General features: G+C 40.8%; 5 protein-coding genes across 7 annotated transcripts; 2 read left to right on the top strand and 3 right to left on the bottom strand.

The window, feature by feature from the left end:
• Window positions 1-762: 762 nt before the first annotated feature.
• LOC108051911 lies at window positions 763-1,757 on the bottom strand. The gene has a single exon (XM_017134192.2). The coding sequence runs from the start codon at window positions 1,634-1,636 to the stop codon at window positions 1,226-1,228; it is 411 nt and encodes a 136-aa protein (XP_016989681.2). The 5' UTR covers window positions 1,637-1,757; the 3' UTR covers window positions 763-1,225.
• Window positions 1,758-3,114: 1,357 nt separating this feature from the next.
• Window positions 3,115-4,482, top strand: LOC108051914 (eukaryotic translation initiation factor 3 subunit F-2). Its single transcript, XM_017134201.2, has 2 exons — window positions 3,115-3,370; window positions 3,435-4,482. The coding sequence occupies exons 1-2, from the start codon at window positions 3,269-3,271 to the stop codon at window positions 4,194-4,196; spliced, it is 864 nt and encodes a 287-aa protein (XP_016989690.2). The 5' UTR covers window positions 3,115-3,268; the 3' UTR covers window positions 4,197-4,482.
• A 1,133-nt stretch (window positions 4,483-5,615) lies between these two features.
• LOC108051970 (zinc finger protein 431) lies at window positions 5,616-8,141 on the top strand. The gene is made up of 2 exons (XM_017134304.2): window positions 5,616-6,277; window positions 6,914-8,141. The coding sequence occupies exons 1-2, from the start codon at window positions 5,857-5,859 to the stop codon at window positions 7,762-7,764; spliced, it is 1,272 nt and encodes a 423-aa protein (XP_016989793.2). The 5' UTR covers window positions 5,616-5,856; the 3' UTR covers window positions 7,765-8,141.
• Window positions 8,142-11,425: 3,284 nt separating this feature from the next.
• Window positions 11,426-13,567, bottom strand: LOC108051918 (trichohyalin). Of its 2 annotated transcripts, XM_017134207.2 has the most exons (3): window positions 13,551-13,566; window positions 12,917-13,482; window positions 11,426-12,439 (listed from the first exon to the last, which is right to left on the bottom strand). In XM_017134207.2, exons 2-3 carry the CDS (start codon window positions 13,439-13,441, stop codon window positions 11,426-11,428), a joined length of 1,539 nt encoding a protein of 512 aa, XP_016989696.2. In that variant the 5' UTR covers window positions 13,442-13,482; window positions 13,551-13,566. The 2 variants fall into 2 exon arrangements, with proteins under 2 accessions (XP_016989696.2, XP_016989695.2); XM_017134206.2 differs by having other exon boundaries at window positions 12,917-13,567.
• Window positions 13,568-14,376: 809 nt separating this feature from the next.
• Window positions 14,377-19,130, bottom strand: LOC108051962 (tetratricopeptide repeat protein 7B). 2 transcript variants are annotated; one of them, XM_017134294.2, is made up of 9 exons: window positions 18,802-19,130; window positions 18,448-18,733; window positions 18,172-18,283; window positions 17,175-18,111; window positions 16,542-17,090; window positions 15,618-15,745; window positions 15,437-15,550; window positions 14,946-15,142; window positions 14,377-14,885 (listed from the first exon to the last, which is right to left on the bottom strand). In XM_017134294.2, the coding sequence occupies exons 1-9, from the start codon at window positions 18,932-18,934 to the stop codon at window positions 14,753-14,755; spliced, it is 2,589 nt and encodes an 862-aa protein (XP_016989783.1). In that variant the 5' UTR covers window positions 18,935-19,130; the 3' UTR covers window positions 14,377-14,752. The 2 variants fall into 2 exon arrangements, with proteins under 2 accessions (XP_016989783.1, XP_016989784.1); XM_017134295.2 differs by having other exon boundaries at window positions 15,618-15,715.
• Between the last annotated feature and the right edge of the window lie 577 nt (window positions 19,131-19,707).

Below are 19,707 nucleotides of genomic sequence, written 5' to 3'. Positions count from 1 at the left end.
ATTTTGAATTATAAAAACAAAATAGAAAGAAACCTAAAAAGATTTTCGCCCAACTAAAAATATTATCTTAACTGAATTTTGGGAAATGGCTTAAAATACCTGGGTGGATCTTTAATTTGCTTTTATTACTATATCCATAGATGTATAAAACATAGTAAGTTTAAATCATATATCTAAGTACACAAATTGAACTACAAATTGAATAAAAAATATTACCATAGACTTTATAAAATCAAGAAAATACCTCTTTGAACTTAGGGGTTTATATTAATTTATTTTACCCTTGATAGAAAACATATGAACGCTTCCACAATTTCAAGAGATATTTGTTCTCGAAACCTACTTATACTTCTTTAAAAAAACAAAAATCATTATTTTTGAAATCGGTATTTTTCGAACATTCTTATAAAATAATTATAATCAGGGTCAACCTGTGTTATGATAAAAACAATTCTCTTCTGGAAAAGGGCAAACAAAGTATTCAGAAACTAAACGACCATAAACTATTTTATTTATTGAGTCAGGCCTTCAGTCTAGATAAATTGCAAGCTGTGAAAGGTTTAGTCATCCATGCCATGTGTAGGGAAATAAAAGTTCTCGAAAGTGAGCGCCATAAAACTAATTTGAATAAAGGCGGCAAAATCATTTTCCGCGAGGAATTTCAAAATCATAAAAAGTAAATTTAGAAAAGAACGAGAGATACAAATAGAGCGTGAGGGGGAGAGGGACCCAGATATTACCGTTGAGAAATTTAAGCGGAAATTTTAATAAAAATCATTTACAATTTATTTCAAACAGAGAAAAGTGCACACGAACAGAGGCAAAGTCGGAGGGACAGTGAGCGATAAAAATATACTCATGCGCAGGCACAAACAATGAACTATTGGAAGTGTACGGCCGTCGGCGAGTATATTATCCGATTCTCCATATCCATCCATATAGTACGTAGTATATACGGTATACATAAGTGGTGTGTGTAGTAATGTCAGCCGAGCACGTTCAACTCGGCCGAGGAGGATTATATTGGATCGGTCGGGTAATTGAGCAGAGTAGGTAGGTGTAGAGCACGGCTCGGCGGGCAAATGTTGAATTCAATTCTGGGCAATCAAGCCGTGCGATCTATATATACACTCATACGCTGATTCCAGCATTAACATTGTCCAAGGCGGCGGCATTAACGAGATATTTGATTGGCTCCTGAATGCGCCCGCCAAGACAAAGACGGCTATGCGCAGCTCGGATCGGGGAAATCCAAAGAGGGATCCTGTAGTTCGATGCCTTGGGATCGCAAATGTTCGATGAACTCTGTCTCCATTCGGAAGAGAGCCTCGAACTCCCGCTGGCGACGGATGTCCTCCAAATTCTGCAGTCTCAGGTGCTCCCTGGTACGGAAAAGCAAATAAAGGATGGCCACGTATAGGCCCACCATCATGTTGATTCCCCTGTCCGTGGATTCTGGAGTCATCGGCCGGGGACGCTCCTTCAGGTAACTCATGTACGAGCTCAGCACGAAGTCATCAAACCGATAACCACCAAAATGGATCGCGAGGAACACCAAAAATATATTCACAGCCAGTACAATACATATGATTTTCATGGCTGACTTAAAAACAAGGGCTCTGCTGGAAATATCCATGTCGGAGATTGTTGTGGGACGAAAGAATAGCTTTACTAGCTTGACAGCTTTCGCTATGTAAGTCTTATTTAGTGTTGGTTTTAGAAGATTTTATATTGTCATCTCTGCCGATTATCTTATTTATTAAACCTAAAAATGGTTATCTTCGTATAATAATATACTTTCAGTAACACTTATCACTCAAAGCGGTAATGGTGTTTAATTTAATTAATTGCTTTTCAAATTTAAAAGATCACGGTCATTTAAGATATTTTAAAAATATATATTTTTTAAATAACTATTTAAATAATAAAGTAATGCACGATTTGAGAGGGAACCAGAAGTAAGTTATAAGGAAAATGGAATAATGTCTGCCTAACTTTATCGCCCTTTTTTGGAATCTATTTTTTACATTTTATTTCAACCAAGAATATTTTTGAAATTGTAAAATCCATGTAAACGATTTATAAAATATTATATTATATCTTAGACTCTTGTTCTTTTTTAATATGTAAGGCAGCTTTTCTAAAATAAATTATAAATTATATTATTTTAAGAAAAAGAAATTGTATTTTTATTTACGTTTAAGAGAGAGTATAAAATAATCGTCTATTCGAATTTAAGGCATTTCCCATTTTATTGTCAAACTTGTTACGTTTGGAAATAATTTGGGGGCATGATTGAGGTTCAAGTTCACGCATTATTAGAGGAAAAATTTGAGCTGGCGTTCTCCTTCCATTAAAAGCATACAAAAATAGATGAGTTTATGTGTGGTTCCTGCCGATTGAGGAATATGGAATGTGTTAATTAAATTTTTAAGTGCTAACCATTACTTTTTATCAAAAGTATTAAAAGCCACTAACAAGCATATATGACTTATAGAACTCTGACCAACAGGTTTTCTGCAGGCTTACAATCGCATTTGATTTATTTTATTTATTCCCCAGTCAAAAAATATGTAAGCTTTTTAAAAAATATTAAATTTTTTTATTTCAGACAGATATTTTTTTTGCAGCTGAAAAATGTGATTCAAGCGGAATACACGCTGTTAACTATTTTTTACATACGATGTAGAATACAAGTAAATTATAAGAATAATTCCTTATCTATGTAGATATTTCTCAAATTACATTTATTAATACTCACACTCAGTACATGAAATAGCAGAAGAATGAGTTGTGTGTTAGTAATAATGAATGCCAAGTAAACTGGCCAATATCATAAGCATACTTTTTGTTAAAGTCGGATTTTGTAAATAAATAATAATATTATAACTTTTTTTTACATCCACGGATGTTATAATTTAGAAATTATTTTAGAATATACATACTTTGTAGAGACAAAGATTTCCTTTCTTCGTTGCACACACTTAATACAAATTATTTTGAGTTGAAGTTTATAAATCTATTTGTCATACATTATTTTGTATTATTATACAACTCTATTATAAATTTGTTTGCTTACTGCTTTTGTTTTTCATTTCCAATTGTTTCTAATAGAGCTGAAATGAAAGAGCTTTGTCATCTTCCCCTCCTCGTTGTTATTTTCATTGTACAACACTGGCTTTGGCATATTTAAGCGCAGGTGCAGCCGAGTTCACGTTGTAGAAAACGTATTTCCTTTTTGAACTTATTTTTTATTGGAAGATTCAGGATGTCAAGTAATTTTAATTTGCGGTCCAAGGTGCTAATGCAGCCATTGGTGCTTTTCCAAATTATCGACGCCTATGAGCGCCGCCCAAAGGATGCCAATCAGGTAAGTACATATTAATGGGGACTTCGTTTCCTGACTAGTAATCTATCATAACGACAAACATCAGGTAATGGGAACTTTGCTGGGTCGCAACTACGGCAAGGAGGGCTTTGTCGAGATCACCAATTGCTTCACTGTGCTGCACAAGGAGCATCCGGACAGTGGCCGCATCGATCTGGACCTTTCGTATGCCACCGACATCCTGGAGCTTAATATGCTGACCTATCCGCAAGAGCGTGTGCTGGGATGGTTTTCCACGGGAAAATCCGTATCCCGATCCGCGATGCAGCTGCACGAATATTATTCCAGGGAGTGTGGCAAAGGGCAGCCGTTGCACTTGCTCGTGGATGCAACCCTGAAGAGCCAGCGACTTTCGACGCGACTGTACTGCGCTGTGGAGATGGGAGTACCCGGCGGCACCAAGGGCCTGATGTTCTCGATGGTGCCCCTGGAGATGACCAGCGGGAATGCCGAAACGGTGGCCCTGCGTTTGATGGAGAAGCATTCGATGCAGCCATCAACGAAGCAGGTGGGACGCATTCTGCCGGAATTGGTTCAAGTGGTGGATGCCACTAGGGACATTCAACAACGTCTCGACCTGGTTCTGCGCTACATCAACGATGTCTTGGCTAGAAAACGAAAACCGGACAACGTGGTGGGACGAGCTCTACACGACGCACTTACTTCGGTGCCACTGGTGGATTCGGAGAACTTCCGTCTGATGTTCAATGGCAACTTGCGGGACATGCTCATGTCCATCACACTCTCCATGATGATAAAGACCCAGCTGCAGATCAGTGAGAAGCTGTCCAGCATGCACGATCACTAGATATCAGCAATCCAAGATGACTCTTGGCAAATAAAACGCCGCTTTTACGGGGAAATCCCGGACTGAAGCTTTCATCTCAACTTGTCAATTTTATTTTTGGGGTGCATGTACTACAACTGTATTTTAAAGGTCTAGGTTTATTAATTTAATATTAATAAAATCTAATCAGTAAACCGAAGTTTACATATATACCTTGGCAGTTATAAGAAAAATTGATTAGTCAATACACATATTCTAGTTCCAGTTGCTATTTATAGAATTGTATAACACTCCTTAAATTTTTTTTTTCTTCCAAGCCAATAACGATAAAAAAAGGTACACGTTACACAATAATGGGACTTTTGAAGAATTTCATGTCAGTTGAACGATCGTTAGCAATATATATGTGGTATAAAAAATCCTAATAAAGAATATATATATCTCTAAAAAGTCTCCTTCACTGCGTTGCAAACTTTTCATTCAAATCTCTGGAAATGTATAAATAGTCAATATAGAATGCTCGAATTAAATGAAAAGATTTCCTTTCTTTATCGGTCCGGCTTTTCTAAAGATATTTTAGTAAACAAATACTATAAATTCAATTAATCCTCAATGTAATTTTAATTTACTCCCAGACAAGCCTGTTATCTTTAACTTCATGTCTTGTAAATGGAAAAGTTTTGTAAATTTCACTAAAGCGGAATTTACGATTTTTATATTGATAGTGGCGTCTGAACTTTAGATCCCAAGACATCACGCCCAGTCGAGATAATGAGCTCATGCCCAAAACAAATGCTCTTTGTTGAGGCTTCCCCCGTCGCCGACGTCTTCTTCTTGCCGTAATCGGAAAACCCTATGAACTGATGCAATTTGAGGGCAATTATTGCAGCATCTGATTCTTAGGGACTTTTATAAGGTATTTCCAAGCACGGCAAGTAAGTTGGCCAACTCCTTGAGCCGTTTTGACTGCCCAAAGTTAGCGGTGAATACAACAACTGCGAGACAACTGGGAAACCCTCTGTGAAAAGATCACTAAGCACGGTGATAAGGTCCGGTTCGAATCTATATCGGTCTACTCGACTCTCGGCGATGAGATGTGGACCACCCAAATAACGACGAATCGGTATACGGCCTTATCGCGGTTCAGGGACAGTCGTCCTCGATCTGTCCACCGAGGTAATCAATTAGCAGGCACCAACTGCAAATTAGCAAACGCTGACGTTGACCGTCGATAGCAGCCCTACCCCACCCACCCCCTCGACAACCACCCCGCCCTTTGCTGATGCTGCTCCTGTTGTCTCTGTGTGCCCCCACCTCCCCCAGCCATACCGACGGTGACTTATCGCCCAAGCCAAGGGCTATCGGTGCGCCCCCGGTCGCCATTCCTGATAGCCATCGCCAATGCCGGCAGCACTGCTCAGCGGATTGGAATGGATCGGATGCGGACCGCACCCTCAGACGTCCAGCGGCCGGCGATCCGAGCAGACGCACCAAGTATTAAGCCTGGGATAAAACCGATTCGTTTTCGAAAGATTTCAAAAAATGAATACCCAAAGTGCAAATCTATAATGAATGTCAGTGCAAGTCAGGCAATTTGAATTTTCAAAGTGAAACTGCTAACGTAATTTAAAAAAAACAAGCAATTTTGTGACCGTTAAAAAGATTTGAATATCAAAGTATTATGTTTTCGCTGCTGCTGCACCACCCGCTCGTCTGCCGCTGCTGTCTGCTGGAGCAGCCGCCGCTGTACCACAGTCTCCATGACGCCTCCAGCCGCCTGGCCGTGGAGCTGAAGGCTCTGGCACCCACCCTGCTCCTGGATCCCGGCGACAATCTCACCGACGTGATCTGCGAACTCTGCCTGCGTCGCCTGCACGACGCCCGCGACTTCCAGCAGCGGTGCGAGCAATCCGAGCAGGTGCTCCGCTCGCGGCACGAGCAGTGGAAGCACACGGTGGCCGTGGGTGACGCCCTGGCCCTCGACGATGTGCTCGAGTGCCTGGAGCGGGAGGTGGGCAGCCTGGAGGGACCGGTGTCCATGCCCCAACAGCTCAGCAAGCCGGTGGCCTATGTGGCGCCGCTAATGGAGACCGTGGATTTCGGTAAGAATGAAACTCTTAGCTTCTCCAGAAAATCACAAACAGTTTTAAAAACCATTAAACAACCGAACTCACTTTGAAAACTAAGGAATATCACCAGAAGCACAGCCTTAAATCTCACAAACTGATTTAAATTTTTTTTTAAAAGCGTTTAAATAATATTTTATATTTTGTGTATTTATTATTCTCTAATAAAGCAGATTAGATTTTATTTATTATTATTATGTCAAAGTTTATGTACACATAAAAGAATAAATTAAATTTAAGTGTTTATTGAAATGTGTTCTTTAGCCTTGGTCAAGATTATGACTATGAGATACTCAGAACTCACTACCTTGTCACAAAAAGTACATACCTAAAAGGTGATTTAAGAGATAATCTAAAGAAAATAATTACTTTTTTAACTTTTTTTAAATAAAAAAAAAGCCCATATCGACATAAAACTTATTTAAAGTGTCAAATTTTTTGATGATTACGCCCTTTTTTATAACGCCGTTGAAATATTTACTTTATTTTTTAAAACCTTTACTTTCTGGAAAGTTGTCTTACGATTTTTTGCGAAATTTTATATAATAACACCTGTATTACATGACAAAATATTATTTTTAAATAATGTATCCTTTCTTTCTATGACCACAGACAATTTGGACTTCCAGGAGAGCCCGTCCAGTGAATATGAAGCCCCCTCCTACTGGGAACTTTCTGTGGATTCGGGGAGTCTGAACACGCCGCACCATCAGCCGGAGACCACGGAGCCCTTTGAAGTCGCTCAGCCGCTGCCACCGACGCCTCCAGAAAGCCCTGAGCAACCAGAAGCCCCTAAACCTGTAGGCCAAAAGCCCAAAAAGCGGAGGACCAACACCAAGTCGCGGCCAGAAAACGAGAAACCCAAGGCGGAGCGGAAGGCTAGTACCCCGCGATCCTTGCACCCGTGCAGCGAGTGCGAGAAGAAGTTCACCCGCAACTTCCAGCTGCAGCTGCACTTGAGCTCCGTGCACAGAATGGGCAAGATGCGGTACCAGTGCGAGGATTGTGGCAAGAACTTCGCCTCGCGGCACAGCCTGCGGTACCATGTGAAGTCGGTTCACTCGAAGGAGCGTCCTTTTGGCTGTCCGCACTGCGAGCGGCGCTTCGTTCTGCGCACCCAGCTGATGTCCCACCTGCGCACCCACACCGGCGAGGCCAAGCCGCGGATCTTCGAGTGCCAGCGGTGCTCGAAGAGCTGGCCCACCAAGTCGGATCTGCGCACCCACATGCGCTCGCACAACCCCAACATGGAGCGGCCCTTCAAGTGCGACACCTGCTCGAAGGCCTTCTTCACCCGGGGTCACCTGAACTCCCACCTGCTGGTGCACACCGGCGAAAAGCCATTCTCCTGCGAGTACTGCGAAAAGTGCTACCAGAGCGTGGGCAACCTGAACAACCACATGGTGCGCCAGCATGCCGAGATTATCGAGGCCCAGCTGGAGAGCGAGGCCATCGAGAGCTGAGGTCCAAGGAGTGGCTGCATTAAGTATTAGGAGCGTTGTAGAGGCAATAACACCGAGTCGGGCGCAATTAATTATTGTTACATTGTGAAAATACTATACCGAAAACTCATTTAATATTAAATATTGATCTTAATCACATAACTTACTAGTTTATTTGGCTAATTTTAAATAGTGTATACATATTGCTACTGTTATTTAAAATTAACATTCTGTTTAATTGAGCCAAATTAAATAAAGAGAAAAGTTTTTAATTTTTATAAAAGTAGTAATGTTTCAATGGTAAATCTGGAAAGAACGCTGTAGTCAAGAAACGATAAGATATGTTGGATTAGTTTGGAAATAAATCCAGATATGATCTTTTAATAACCACCTAACTTACAGTCTGTTCAGCGAATTTCAAATAGTGTATTTATATTTCTATAATTAATTACAATTAATGAAAAATTAATTATATTTTTAAACTTAAATTTAAAAAACCATATAAATTTAAACCAATAAAACAAATGTTATTAAATTTAAATAAAATACTAATATTGCAATGATAAAGAACGTTGTAGTCCATCATTAACATATGAAAGATTGAATTGGAAAAACTGGATATGTTTGGATATATGGTAGATTTATTTAATATAAACTTTTTGAGACTCTTAAAAAAGCATTTTCATTCCTTAAGAAAATTACAATTCCCTTATTGGGCAAGGACAACTTAATGACAGCTCCATTCATCACGAGAAAATGCATTATTATTGCGCAATCGAAGATTTGGCAAACATTTCTAAGGCCCGACCGTCTTATCTTCCGCCTCAATGTCGCAAGTCGCAAACGTGTGATTGCCAAACGCAGCTGCGAGGTGAAAGTAGCAAGACACCCAACTAATAAAAAACAACATAAAACCAGAGTTAAAAAAACAAAATACAAACAAAAAATTTGAAATAGAAATCGTGCAAAAATGTGGAATCAAAATATAAATAAAGCTAAATATAGGAGATGGCAATTAAAGTATTTGTAGCTCTCAAAATTTTTATAAATTCGGACTTATGAAGGTTTAATCTATAATATATAATCTACATTGTTAGTTGAAAATTCGGATACTTACAAGTTTTTAAAATCTGAACATTTATATACTTGTTTGATGTAACATATCCATTGTCGATTCTTGATTTCGGTTCTACATTTAACACTGTGTACACTAAATTTCTAAAGGGTACACTTTTCTAAAGGGTCGGCATGAGTACCGGTGATAATAAATACTAAGATTGCAATTTCTGGTAAATTATAATTCATTTTAGCGGAAATGAATATTTAAAATGTGATCAACATATTGCTATCATAATTCACTCTTGTATTCGTATTTGATAAAATATCCCTGTCCACGTTTAACGTTCATCTCAGGGTCTTATGAAACCCAGTTCAGGGCTTATCGCCATAAGTCTGTATATTTGCACGCGTGTATTTGTGTACCTATTGAATACAAAAATAAAATGTGAACACAAATCGTAAATTAGCTAGAAGAAGCGATTAATAGATAGAGGCCAACAAAGGGGCGATTTAGAGCCAGATTATAAAAAGCGCAAGTAAAAATTTCCAGAATATTATACAATAATAGATTCCTTTCTCTCTGCTTATACATTTGTTGTAGAAATGGATGTAAAGTAAAGTAGATATCATACCCATCTAAATCGTTATGCAACGAACCCTGCAGTTTAGTTATTTAAATGGAACTTTGGTTTGTTAAATAAAATTAAAATTTTTTTAATAAAAATGGAAAAATAAGAACAAAAATGTTAATACCTTTTTGAAGTCCATAATTTCTACAACTAAATACTTTTTAAACAATATAACAAAATAGATCAAAAAAATTATTGTATAATAAGTCAGCTAAAGATAGAATAAAAAATGTATAATATTTTTTTTAAGCTGAACTTCCGACACCTTTCCATTCATTCATTTATTTGTAGATAATAATACCTCTATTAAAATATTTAAACTGATAACGATGGAATGCATAATAATTTGTATTTCTACTTTGCCCTCGAAGAATAAATTATATTTGTTTTGTTGTTGGGCATATTAATAAGTAATTTTTTTTTGTAATTAACTAAATTTGTTAAATCACATTTACTTTTTTCCCCGTTTAAAGAAAATAAAAATATATTTATTTTTTATTTGTTTCAGTCCATGTATAAAGGAAACTATATACCAAGTAAATAAGAAATAATGGATAAGGTATCAGAATAAATTCCAAAAATTCCACATCTTCCATAGCATACCTAAAAAACCCATTACTACTTAAGCCATGCTTGCACAAAATTTGTTTCAATTACAAAACCACCACAACAATTATGCACTTGAGCTGCTGAAAGCGAGAGAGCAGTTAAAGTGTTAATCTAATTAACTTTGATAGAGACGGAAAGCTTGAACTGAGGAAGTGACCGCTGGCCTAGGTCGGCGATGAATCAGACTACCAGCGGACCGATAACCTTGTCTCAGGTTGGGATGCATATGCATGTGCACCTCCTGGCCACTCACTTTGAGTGTTTGCACATCCGGAACGTGATCGCTGGAGACTGAGATGCTAAGAGGAATCTTTGCTCTCCGGACACTGACCCAATCAAGGCTTTTCAACCAGGGGGCTTCACTGGGGACTGCTCTACCTACCTACGTGCTCTGGAGTTCCTGCAGGTTCAGGGTGGGGTTCACTTGCGTCTCCATAAACATAAACCAAGATTTGTTCTACCCCAACTTCCTCCTCCCCCGTTCCCTATGGATTTTATGTCTTTGTTATCATCGCCGTTCAATGAACGGTTCGCTTATTGTTTGCCGGATCTTTGTACTCCAAATCTTTTTGTCGCATTTCAATAATATGCTGGGGTCGATTAATGACTCATGCTAAACCAAAGAACGTGCCCCGTGCATTCCAAAAATATCAAATTTAATTGAAAAATGGGGGAGCATAAAATATTTGAAGATATCGGAAATCAATTAAAAAGTATTTCAATACCGTATTGCCTACTTATAAAGTACATAATATAATCTTAGTCTCACAATTTTTTTAAAATTGTTTTATAAAGATTAAACTTAAATAAGAATGAAACAAATGATTATGTATTATGATCATTAATTTAATTAATCTAGACTAGGCGCAACATCTTTAGTTTGTATTGCTAATCTGTGACATCACATAATAGAATTGAGTGTGATTTCGTTTAAAATGTTATATTTGAAATATCAGAAGTTATAAAACGACTATCAGATATCAGTTATTGTGTACGTCAATTTTGAATAAATATGGCTTTAAAATTTTTTTTGAAAGTTTTCAAATACGGAGATAAAGACAAACACATAAATTTAAAATGTTGGTATATAGTTTTTGACAATGTACCACGCTGCTCGTTAATCACCTTTTAAAAAGTCTAATTTCGTTGTGGTATCTTTACCATCAAAATTGGATTATCTGTTGAAATAAGGTTTATTATTAATATATTTATAATACTCCAATGTGCCACATGTGCAGCTCCCTTAACGCGCCATTTAAGTAATACCTCCAAAGATCAAAATAGTACCCAAACACTTATCTCACATCCCAAAGCAGTTTATTTACATAAAACCAACAAACAATTTAATATTTACATAACCATTTGAATTTTTTTGCACGCTCTTTTCATTCCCTTGAGGTTTGATCAAAGAGCAGACGTCCCAACTGCAGTTGTTGCTGGGCATACACGTTAAGGGCTGGGGTATCCTGACCCACTGATCCACTGATGGCGCCTTCGGGAGTGACCGATTGGCGGACCAGCTCCCGCAGACTGGCCGAGATCTTGGCGGTACGGAAGCGATCATCTTGGCGCCGCTGGCGACACTCGACGAAGCGCTGGGACTGGTGCCTCTTGCGCTCGATGTCACCACGTAGCTGATCCCTGCGCAGCCGCTCCTCCTGCTGTCGCTCCCGCCAGTGCTCCTCGTGATGGACCTGCTCCAGATAGTTGTCGTGCTGCATCCGCTTCAGGTACGACTCCAAAAGCTGGCCTCGCAACTCGTCCGCCCGACGCAGCCGTTGGGTAAGTCGCATGCAGATGTCACGCTTGCGCAGCGTCTCGTCCAGGTGCTGCTCCTCCTGCTGGACCGTGACGGCCTCACTGCGTCGCAACTCCTCACACCGTCGCTGGCAAAGATTAAGGTCCCGCTCCAGTCGCCGGGCCTCCAGCCGCTTCTTGGCTGCGGCGTCCTTGGCGTCAAGCGCTCCACGCAATCGCTTCAGTTCCGCCAGATCCCGCTCAGCCAAGGTCTGCAGCCGCGCCTTGGTCACCAGGAAGTCCTGGAACTGTTTGTCGTGGACCGCCTGCTTGTACGCCTCCAGCTGCTCAACCCGCAGAAGCTGTCGCTCCAGTCGTTCGTTCTCCCAGAACTTTCTGGCCAGCCATGCGGTCTCCTTGTCGGCGGCCTGCTGGCTCCGCTTTCCCGCCATGCGGTTCAGAATCTTCTGGTCATGACTGGGCACCTGCTGGAAAGCGGCTCGCACCGTGGGCGCCAGACACAGGTTGGCCATCGAGTTGCACAGCGAGTTCTTCTTGGCCTGCGTTTGGCTTTGCAAAGGTACCATGTTCTCGTGCGACTTGGACTTGGCCCGTCCGATGATGGATAGTGCGGGGGCGTCGTTCAAAGGACCCAGAAATTGCTGTATAGATAGCAAAGACAATGTTAGTGGTAAAGCCAAATCAACTTAAATCAAATCAAATTCAAGCTTAGAGTTAGAACATGAAATAACAAATCGCAACACAAAAAGTTTTAAAAATAAAACCTCAAAAATGGCTGTTTTTGTTTAAAAAACTTTGATAACCCTATACTATATACCCCTATACCACTTTTAGCGAATCTCTTAAGATTATGAAAAATCAGATGACTGTATTCTATAGGCTATAGCTGTCATAAATATAGCATAATATCCTAATCGTATATATACACAGATCTTATTTGCTCGTTTTGGGGTGGACAGCGTAGGAATGACTAATGGGATAGACTAATACAGTAGACTAATTTCTCATCGAAATATTGAAGAAGTATTAACGAATTACTTTACTTTACTTTACATTGCAAAACAAATTGGTTTTGAGTATCAAAATAAGGTATCAAAAAAAGGTCTAAGCTCACTTACTTGAAGCATCTTGCAATCCCTTTGGGCACCGCGTCGTCGGCGAACCTGAGGAGTGGGTTCTACTTTCTGCTGCTGCTGCTTTTCGGGGGAATTACTCCTGCGGCTACCTGCACTTTTTGACCGGCGACTCCTACCGGAGTCCGTACTTCTTTTCTGGCAGTCGACGGATCCGCGCCTGCTGTGGGAGGACTTTCCATCCGTTGGAGACCGGGAAGCACTTCTGTTACGTTGGCTGCTGGCACTCCTTTTGCTCTTGGCACTGTCCCGGCGCTGCAGCTGCTCCAGGGCTTGAATGTCCTTGTCCAGTTGCAACAACTCCTTGAGGCTCTCCTGCCGCTGGATGCCCCTGCCACTCACTGAGCTGCTGCTGTGGGAGCTGTAGCAGTCGCAGTGACAGATCTCGCAGCAACTGTCGGCCAACTCCAGCTCCTCGAGCAGTTGCAAGTGCTCTGCCTCCGACTGTCCTTTGGTTTTGCTCCTGGCCCGCGACTCGCTGCGTCCGCGACGCTTTCGTTTGGGTGTCATAATGTTGGTGGAACTCTAATCACCCATCTAGATTGGTGGACCTAATCCAACGGGGTCAAACTGTAAACTGGCATACAAAGTGGATCGCTCGGGATTTTTTTTTTTATACCTGGCGTAATCAACCCAAATTCCTGTGCCTGCCCTGCAACGACATTTCCGACTGGCTTGTTTATTTTTTCATTGATTGGTCATATGCTAGTTGTCCTTGGCAACGCCACAAACCCGCCAATCCCAACCAAAACCCACCCGAACTCAAAATAAACTCCTTGGCAGTTGTAGAGGTCTGTTTTTGGCCTTTAGCACAGAATGCGGAAATTATCGAGTTTAATTAGCCTCTGCGGAAAGTGAAAGGTCTCGGGAAAATGGTAGGCCAATCAAATAAAAAACAAAACAAGGACACAAAAGTGTTAGAAAAATGAAGGATTCAAGGAACACGGAATAAACACATCGAAACCATTAAACCATTTAAGGCATTTTTTTTATTTTTATTTCTTGTACAGAAACGTATACGTATGTATATATGTTTATACTTTAATAACATTACTTTGTAATTTAATGGTTTAGTAATCGATAGAAAATAAGCAAAATTAATTAATAATGCCCTAATTTCTGGTTGTTAAGATTTTCTTAAATCCTGATTTCATTCGCAGATGCTTTTAAATTTTAAGTTTAAACATTATTCAATATACTTATTTGGCCAGATCGTTTCAATGAAAGCTGTATACTGTATTACCACAACGATACTGTCTGTTGAGAAACCGGTCCGAAGAATAATTAAATAACATGATGGTTTTACAATGCAACCAATATATTTGCACATTTTTAAGATTTTATGTATATATATATTACTATAAATAATTTCAAGAAAAATTATCAAATATTTAAGAAATAATTAACATTCCATGGACTAATCAAATAAGTTAACAGAACAGAGCTTCAACCTGAAAAAGTGTATGTGTTAGAGAGTGAGAAGATATACTTTTTAATTTAATTTAATATTTTATCGCATACATCGTCTGAAGATCTAGGTCGGGACGTTTTTTATTAATTTTATACACATCAAGTTGAACAATTCTAGCTAATAATTTACAAGCACACGCACGCATATACAATATTTAAGCCCTTTATGTTCTAATACTGCGACACATCATTTAATTATAACCAAGGTAAGATATTAGTTAGAACGTGAACTTTCAAAGTCGTAAGTATATATATGAATATATATATAGTAAGTAATATTGCTCTTTACTTTGAGGTTAGTTGAGGTTGAATCTGCTACAATCGAACCAAAGGGGAGTCAAAGAAAGGATCCTATTCAAAGACCAGCGGTATTGACGTGAAAGGTAGCACCGGACACGACGGCTCCAGCTGCAGCGACGTGGAGAAGCAATCAGCCGAGGCATGGAAATCGCCCAGGGTCTCCATCACCTTGCCCAAAGCAAACCTGTAAATTTTCATAAATGAGTCTGGGTTTGTCAACCAAGTGAAACCTCTTAAAGCTTACCAAATCTTGGGACAGCTTGGATCCAGTTTAGCCGCATCCTTCAGCATCTTCTCAGCCAGTCTGGGCTCTCCCAGTATCAAATGAGCCTGCCCCAAGGCACGTAAAGCTTCCGTATGATGGGGATTGGCGGCCACAGCATTTAGGAAACATTGCTTGGCGTCAAACCACTGTTCCAAATAGACATGCACCTGACCTCGCTAAAAAAAAAATTCATTTACAAAATTAATTTAATTCGGAATGAAAAGGAGACTTTATTTGTAAAGGATATTATTATGAAATGCAAAGGGCAACTGCAGTTGGTTGCATGCAAAAAGAAAATAACATTTTGTGCTGCTAATTTTTTTAATTTAGATGTATACAAAAATTGTACGAAGCTTCTACGTTTAAATAAAAAAAATTACAAAGCGGACTTTTAAAGAAGAAACACATTTTATGTAAAAAATCCTTCCATCTACTCGAATACAATGTACTTGCATAATTAAACTACATACCATAAACATGATTTGGTGCGAAAGAGGATATATCTGGGAAGCCTCGTGTATGCAGTTAAGAGCCTCGTTGGGTTGATCGATTCTTAGATAGACATCAGCCAGCAAAAGCCAGATCTAAAATGGATATTATAAACCAGATAAACCTCAACAAATTCTGTAAAATGACCAACAATTTACGCACCTCAATTTGAAGCATCCAGGGGCGTCGGGGTCCTGGTCGCTGGGTAAACGAGCTAAGCGAGCTGGCCGCTTCACTCAGTGCCTGTTCGACGCGGGAAACTGCAGCGAGGGATGCAGCGTACACCGAATCTTTAAAAAGTTAAAATTATATTAATCAGATGGGAAATGAAAGAAAAGAAAACCAACAAAAAACGGAACTGGGATAGAGTTGAAGAAAAAGGATGGACAACATTTCAAGGTACTGAAAACAGTAAGGTAACATTTTAGCTTAAAACTTGTCCATACAGCTACGAAACTAAAATCAAGGGGTTACATTGACAAAAATATATAATTATAATTATTTAAACTTTACGCGAAATAAGCGTTAGAACTAAATAAAAGTTTTGGTGCACTTTATGACAAATGTTAATCAGAAATTTAACGATCAGTAATTTATATGTAATGTATAGGGGAGAGTTCTCCAGTTTTGAAACCTTTTGTTTTTGCATTGTCTTTTAAGCTTAAACCAATGAAAAGTAAAGAGTTATAGACAGGTTCAGAACTTGGCCTGTGAGCTATAAATTTCCCATCAAAAAATATAGGAATATATTTTTAAATAAATAAAGTACTACGTAGGAGAAAAACAAGCAACGGCAGGCAGATATGCAATCAGCGAACTACGGAACCAGAAAAATTGAAAAAAAATCCCGGTGTTAACCAAGTCCGATCACCATGAATTCGCAATCGAAGCTTATTAAACCGGGATCTCTCATTAGCAAACTTACAATTATTTTTGCGAATTTGATTGGTTTGTTATGTACAATACACACATTCCGCAGAAGTTGGGATACAGATATATATATATACACAAGTGTGTATACACAGAACATTCACATTGTTAGAGAGAGAGATTTGGATTTACAGGCGGCAGCCGGCGAGAACTTACTCGAATCCTTGTCGGACATCTGTGAGGAATGTGCCAAGTGAACGCCGCTCTTGGTATCCGAGTGTTTCTCCTCCTCCCCCGCCAGCTGAGCCTCGTATACGTCCCGCCACACGGCCAACATGTGCTGCACAGTGCTCAGTGCTGTCTCCGCGTCCTCCAGGTGCAGCTGCAGATGTGCCTTAACGTGCAGTAGCTGTAGATTGTCGGGAAACTCGTGTAGAGCATCCTCTACCACTCCCAGAGCCTCTCGAGGACGTCGCGACGCCGTCAACAGCAGCGCAAAAAGGTGTAGGCAGGGAGCGTGCTCCATGCGAAGAGCCAGCGCGAAACGGATGTGGGTCAACGCCTCGGCCAGCTGTCCCAAAAGAGCATACTGCAACGACAGGTAGTACTCGGCCAGGTGGTCGTTCCCGTCTAGCTGAACAGCCCGCTCCAGTGCGTCCAGAGCCAACTTGTGGCATGCATCCCGCTCGCTCTTTAGGTTTGACTGGATGGCCAGCTGCTGGTGACCAATGCCTACAAAGAGTTGACTGCGCGATGGCCGAAGACCTGCAATATGACAATAGATATTAAAATTTAAGTTATAAATCATTAATTTAGATTTGCTTTGGTCTAACGCAAAGCCTAACCCACCCTTCACTTCGCGCTTAAGAGCTTGTTGAGCGTAATCCAGACCCTGCTTAACCGTTTCCAGACTTTCGTAGCAAAGGCGCGAGGCCAGCAAACAAGGCAGCGGATCGCCAGGCGTGAGCTTCATTGATTCCTGCAGGACTCTCAATGCATGTGTGTGCTTCTCAGCAGCCATTAGACTCAGTCCGTATTGCCGCCATACATGCTGTTCACCGAAGCTGAACTTTAGCGCCTTTTCGAAGGACTCGTTTAACAGCTGGACGAGACCCCAGCGCACAGTAGCCAGAGTTAGGAGATCATAGACGGCCGTCACGTTTCCCATAGCATGCTGACGGGCCTGCCGGAACTCGGGACTTTGCGATAGAACAGTATCCCTCACTGCTAGAGCCTCGGCGATAAGCAGCAGTAGAATCACCTCCTCCTGCTGGTTTCGCGGGTTGAACTGCTGGCGGGCGGCGTACTTTCGCGGCTTCCAGAGCTTCTTCGAGGAACCTCCGCGTAGAGTCCCACCGCCAGACTTTCCGGTGAAGGGAGGTGCGTAAATCGTGCCGGACACTCCCCTCAGGAGCACCTCGGCTAGCTGACGGGCTAGAGTGAGACGTAACGATTGGGTCGCCCGCGTCTCAATGGCGTTCAACATGATGCGGTATCGCTCGACGGCCTCCTGAAGCTTTTCCGTCTTGATAAGCACTATAGGCGCCCGCTGTAGCGCCGTCTCCAGAATGGCACCCATCCGACGGTTCACTTCAAGGCCGCTGGGACCGCTCGCCGGTATGGTACTGCTAATGGCGAAGCTGCTGCTTGACGGCTGCACACCAGCGTTTACGTTTAGCGTGGAACCAGCAGTCGAGTTGTTGGAGGAGCTGCTGCTTCCACTCACGATGTCATACTCCTGCAGGTAAAGCAGTCCCAGATCCGTGGCGCGCTCAAAACAGCTGATCTGGGGGTAAGAATAAAAGTAAGTTTACGCAGGGTTTTAAGAAAACCACAAAGCTTTTACCATCTCCGTGTCCTTCTCGGCCTTCTTGAACTTGGATGACGGCTTTGAGGTCTGCTGCTCCAAACATAGTCCCTTAATGGCATAAGACTCGGCCAGGATCTTTAAACTGCGCCTATAAAGTATTACAATTATTATTAAATATATATAAATACATGTTTGGAGGACCAACAGAAACCTCTTCGGTTGAAATTCATACATATGATGTATATTTGCATACAAATTTCAACTGAATTTCAATGATATCTAAAAATCTAGCTAAACTTGTCCGCGTCTTACAGTGTCAGCTCCTTCTCGGCCAGCGTGTTGAGCTCAGCCTTGACGAAGTTGTCCAGGCTCTGCTCGTACTCGCCGCAGGCGAAGCACAGCTTGGCGAGCAACAGGTAAGCGTCCAAGGCAATGCCCGCCTTTTGGCCGCTTTCGCCTAGGGCCAAGTGGAGGAAGCGCCGTGCCTCGGCCAAACCTGACTTAGCGCGCCCGAAGTTGGAGTCGGCGCCGGCGAGGGCATGTTCTTCCAGGTAATTCTCCAGCCGGGCCTCACCCACCAGGAAGTTGGCCAGGCACTCTAATAAAGGGAAGAGAGAAGTCATTGCGGGCGTTTTGTCATCGTCTCATTCGCGCCAGCTTACTCACCATTGTGGGGCGATCCGGTCTTCAGTTCATCCGTCAGCTCAATGACCCGCTGCCACTTGCCCTCGCTGCGGCAGCTCTCGATCAGAGCCTCCACTTTTGTGGTGTTAGTGTTACGCATGTTTCTGTTGGCCATGAGACCACCCGACAGCTGTGATTCCTGGGCGCGTCGAAATCGGTGATTCCTGTGCGGTGTGTTTATGTTTGTGGGCGCGTTAGCTCCTTATCTGCGCTTACAGCATTCTCCTTGAACGCTAATCGAATTATTTCATAAACATTGGAGTTTTTCGTGTTTTCTTCGCTCTTCCTCTTCGTCACATATGGCAGCTGTAATCGACAGACACTGTAATCGATAGTTCTGTTAACAGCGTTCTGTTAAGCTATTTGTGAAGCAGTGTTGGCAGGCAAACATTTTCTAGCCATTAAAATGTTCTTTATTTTAAGACTGGTTTTTTTTTTATGTCAAAACTATAATAATCGCAATAAATATAAATATTTTCATAACTCCAACAATTTATGGCATAAAGACCTAACATATATGTATCTTATGACTCAAGCTCTGCTTATTTTGAACTTTCTTTCAATAATGCAAACATACCAATTTCGGTAAAAATTAATAAATGACAATAAACTTTCTTTACAAAAATTTAGGTTTTAAGGACATTAGCCTTTGCAGTTCGCCATATCTTGACAAACTTTTAATATCTAAAAAATATTTGTTACAGCTCAAATAAATTTTACATATATATGATATTATTAAAGCCAATCAACAAATAATATATAAAATGCTAATGCGTGGGCATCACAAGTAAATTAATTTCCAATTTCACAATTCTTTTTTTATTTTTTGTGCGAAACGAGTATGCATCGTCGATATTTACCGAAAATTTAAAGAATATGTTTATTTTA

The sequence above is a fragment of the Drosophila rhopaloa genome, unplaced genomic scaffold, assembly GCF_018152115.1.
Source record: "Drosophila rhopaloa isolate 14029-0021.01 unplaced genomic scaffold, ASM1815211v1 contig_115, whole genome shotgun sequence".
NCBI lineage: Eukaryota > Metazoa > Arthropoda > Insecta > Diptera > Drosophilidae > Drosophila > Drosophila rhopaloa.
Note: the sequence above shows the minus strand (reverse complement) of the source record. Positions and strands in the feature narration are given on the sequence as shown.